This window comes from Hesperophylax consimilis, chromosome 25 (genome assembly GCF_061612785.1).
Source record: "Hesperophylax consimilis isolate HC1 chromosome 25, BYU_Hcon_1.0, whole genome shotgun sequence".
NCBI lineage: Eukaryota > Metazoa > Arthropoda > Insecta > Trichoptera > Limnephilidae > Hesperophylax > Hesperophylax consimilis.
Window position 1 is genome coordinate 22,553,007 of NC_142860.1, and position 4,594 is coordinate 22,557,600.

The following is a 4,594-nucleotide window of genomic DNA, read 5'->3' on the forward strand; positions in this document are numbered from 1 at the left end:
CGTAATCAGCTTTCCTGAAATTTTGCCTACGTTCTTTGTTGTTTTTAATTTTTGATTGAATCGCGGAGGATATTTCGAATTTCAGGGCTGGATGGTGTCTATCCTCTGAAAGGAGAGGGTCGTCGCTATGTGTAACTTTTGTTTCGCAACTATAAAATATAAGATCTAAGAATTTATCGTTGTGGTTTGGTATACTATTATATTGGAGTAAGCTCATCAATGCCATTGTTTGAAGCAAAGTATGCGATGTAGCCGTGTTCGTGGAGGCAAGACCATGATTGTAGCCTTCAGAAAATGACCATGTTAGAGTAGGTAGATTCAGATCTCCTAGAACACAAAATATGTTATTTGGTTCTGATGAAAAAACGGATTCCAGGTTTTTGGAGAAAATATCATAAAACTTTGTTGGCGAGACAGGAGGTATGTATACAGCACATATGATGAGATTGAGAGACCTTACTGGAATAGATACGAAGATTTGTTCAATCTGATTTTTTTCTCAGTCATCGAGACGGGAAGCTGAGAGCTCTTTGCGCACTGCTACTAGCACACCGCCTCCGTCCATCTTACCAGTAAGTATACGGTCCCTATCTCGTCGGAACACCGTGTACCGTGAATCTATGAATTCGACGTATTAACACTTGCTTCTAGCCACGTTTCAACTAGAACTATAACACCATAGTTATTCGATGAAATGTTAATAACACCGCAGTTCTGGTAATAAACAGATAAAGATGATGAGGTCATTTTATTAGTGTAAGTGTGCCCTTCGACCTATTCCACATTCGCGAGAGCGGTACATTGAGTAGGACGTATGAAACATCAAAATTATTTATGAAACAAAGATTACTCAGTGTAAAATATGTTAAAATTGTAAAATGTGAATTAATATGAAAGAGACAAGATAGTGCTATATAATAGTGTAGGTATTGCGCTGTAAACAAAAATATTAAGTAAATTTCTATGAAACAAACGAGTGAACAAGGGTACAGGGTAGTGAGAGAGAGTTGGCATCGATAGCAGCAGTAACGAGTGTGTTGTAGAAGTCACATATTCTGTTGATCATGAGTCCTAATTCTGTTAAGGTCTCCCTCACGACGAATGGTGACCACTCGAGAGAGATCATTCCTTTTTGCCAGGATACTGCCATTCCGCACCCATATGTATTTATAGCCATTTTCTTTTCCAGCGGCACGTGTTTTTCCAAAAAGTATTTTATTTTTTATTGTCAGGTGCTCATTAACATAAAAGTTAGTGGTGGGAGCGCCAAGTCCTAGTAGGTCTGTTGTGAGGCCGCGGCGAGTCCTTACCGCAGCGATGACGTCATCACGGAGACGCTTTGTCGTAAGCTGGACGACTATGTTGCGTGGACGGTTGGAAGGCGACGAGTGACCGCGAGCGACGCGGTGCACCACCACCACAGCGCTACTTGGAAGCGGGACGTTAATAATGGACCCCATTCTCTCCAGTAATGTTAAAAGATTTTCACCTTTTGCCTCGGGAATGCCGTGAATGTCTAGGTTACACACTCTGTTACGCTGCTCCATTTCATCTTGAGCGTCTCTGATTGATTCCATTTCCTGTCTTAGGCTGGCATTTTCTTCCTGGAGAACAGTTACACATCCCATAATTTTTGTGTACTGGTCCTTCCACTCATTTGACAGCGCGTCTAATTTTTGATGAATGGCCTCAACTGCGAGTTTACTTTCAGTACGCATCGTTTCGAGTTTCGACTCAAAGAAGTTGATAAGGGAGTCTGTGTCAATGTTTATTATTTTAACATTAACATTGGATGTCAGAGGGTATTTTTTAAATAGGAAGGTAAAATAAACAACACAAATGTAATAAAAATAACTGTTTCATGTCAAAAATGCTCATTTGCAATGAAGTTATAATTTGCTCTAAGGTACAAACCAATAACATTTTAACTAAAATTCATTCAGAAATAATCTCGGATAATAACTTTTTAAAAATTCGCCATACTAGTAGAAAACATGTCCGTCACTACCAGTGTTAATTTAAATGAACATTGAAATTCATATACAATATTCTGGCAAATCACTGTGAACAGTGAATTGAACTGATGTTATTATTATAGAACACATCTTTATGCGTTAAACTATTTGTAATTCAAGTAGAAAATTTTGATATCTCACCTTAAATTAATTAATCAATGACGGTAGAAATTCTATGAAACTCGCAATCAGCAAATGTCAAGATATTTATCGTTGTTGTGGAGGGAATAAGGATTTTAACAGAGCGGAAAAAATAGACGCCACAGAAAAGACCACAAGTTATAAGAAAACAAAAACATGGCGTTTCTAAATCGCTACCGTTACGGTAAAAAAATTCACAAAGTTCATTTTAATTTGAATTAACACTGGAGATGAAAGGGTTAATAAACATTTCAATGATGAATAGGGTCATTAATATTTTTCAGTAAGAATACACCTGTAATAAAAAGATCGTGAAAATAAAGAGTTTTTTAAGAAATATTATAAAGACAGTTAAGAATAATACAACCTGCTAGTTTGTATTATAGTTAAATTTGATAATCGATTTTTTTCTTTGACTGATAACGTTTTAATGCTAATATTATTTAAAATGATCAAAGTTGGTCTGTCTATGATTGTAATTTTGAGTCAATGAACTCAATTTTTTTTTAAATTTTAGTGTTATTATTTCCATAACAAGGTTTGATTGTGTGAAGAATCGAGACAAGCAATAAAAATACGTAGCTTTAATATTATATTTTTAACAGGAAATTATTTTTATTGCCATTTGGAACTGGTTTAATGGGAAATCACGCTATCCGCTATGATGTATTTTTAGCTTCAGTTACTCAAATTTACCTGCAACGCTCAACGCCGAACGATAGGAAACTATAGAACTATGTCCCCACGCACTGTTACTCGTACGATAATAGTGGAACACGTTCGACGAAATATTAGTAGGTATGCAATAATGACTATCCCGTGTAACCGATCAACACCTCACCCCGACCCTAACTGTCCAATACCTACTGATCTTTTTTGTTTCCGATTGTTTTTATTTTAATCACTGGAGGCTAAAATGTAGTGTTCATTTTTTACTCATAAAAACATAGGTAATCACTGGTTAAAGTAAGTTAGTTTACTCTTAACGTCTGCATATTTAGTAGTCAAAAACTTTACATACCATCTGGGGCTCTATTCCTGAATCGAGGGCGCTCGTAATCGCCGTCGAAAGTACGTACGTTGGTCGTCGTTGCAATTCCCGAAATTGGTCGAAGGTACATACTTCGACGCCAAACGTCAAAAGTCATTCCACACGACAACTACTGGGTGTAACCAGTAGAAACAGGGCAGCGAGTGGTAGGTTGTTGGCGTTTCTATGGAATTGGCTGTCAAAATTTAGTCTAGCTGTCAATTTTTGTTTTACCGCGCGGATTCCGCAAATGTAAAAGTGGGTGAAAAATTCCCACTTACTAAGTCTTTATCGGAGCTTACAAGCTCAATTAAGAGTTGCTTTTGGCAATTTGTAATATGTCCCGCAGCCATTTCTGTTTTGAATAACGAATAACTGTCGTCTGTTTGACAGTCACACCATAGAAATCCCAAAAACATCAGAAACATAGACAATATTCACAGGGGTGCCAATATAATCATCTCTTCTACCAACTTCGACCGTTCGACGCTCAAGAATACGTAAAATTGAAACATTCGAAAAAGTTAGTCGCGACGACTAGTAGTTTTTCACTCGAAGACGGCGCATACGAAAACGATTGATCGTTTAACTCCAGAATCGCAGGCCAGGTGTCGCAAAAACCGCGACTACAATGCATAAGTTGATGTTAGAAGGTGCTACTGGGACAAAACCTCTTACAACACACTCGAAGGACCAGTCCCAAAACAATGTCAACTGCAATTATATTATACGGGACAATTAATTTCTGCTAAACTCGATGGACAGTTTTCCTCAATATTTTAAATCTTGGCTTCTGAAACATAGAATAAGCCCAGATTAGATTATAGGAAACAAAGGACTCATCAAAGAGCCTGAAAATATGCCTGTTTCAAGATGATTTACTAGTAATATGAATGTTAAATTTATAAAATTATATTCCGCGGTCTTCTTTATATCACACATCAATCCTTCCTGTATTGTCTGAGGTATTACACTGAGCCTATTGTGAGTTTGGAATGTAAGTTTTAATATCTCCTTCTTATTGCAGCAATTATTAGGTGGGCAGGACAATTGTAGGATTTAATACTGAGATTTCCTATCCATCAAGTTGTTGCGTCTCTTATATCCCCTTCCATTTACTTTTACTCCTCCAAATTTAGATATCTCACCTTTATTTATATACTCACACATTTTTCACCTATAATAAAAGCTACCATGGTCAATTAACTTCTGCAATGCGTCTCTTGATTTGCATCACATAAAAATGATTCATACTAGACCACAAAGACTAGTTAAAACAGTTGTAATTTATTGTAAAGAAACTTGTACATCAGACAGTCAATCTCACGCCATTTACTACATAAATACGATCGTAATATTTTTGTTAAGTTTCCATGGACAACTCTCTTAGCGTAATATATTATCTTTC

The 4,594-nt window shown here is 36.7% G+C and overlaps 1 protein-coding gene across 1 annotated transcript; it reads right to left on the minus strand.

Annotated features, from left to right (window-relative positions):
• Window positions 1–1,046: 1,046 nt before the first annotated feature.
• Window positions 1,047–1,718, minus strand: LOC149411688 (uncharacterized). Its single transcript, XM_089646719.1, has one exon. It carries the CDS (start codon window positions 1,716–1,718, stop codon window positions 1,047–1,049), a length of 672 nt encoding a protein of 223 aa, XP_089502845.1.
• Between the last annotated feature and the right edge of the window lie 2,876 nt (window positions 1,719–4,594).

Bases quoted from the DNA above. Each gene is read 5' to 3' on its own strand.
- LOC149411688 (XM_089646719.1), bottom strand. From the start codon at position 1,718: ATGCGTACTGAAAGTAAACTCGCAGTTGAGGCCATTCATCAAAAATTA.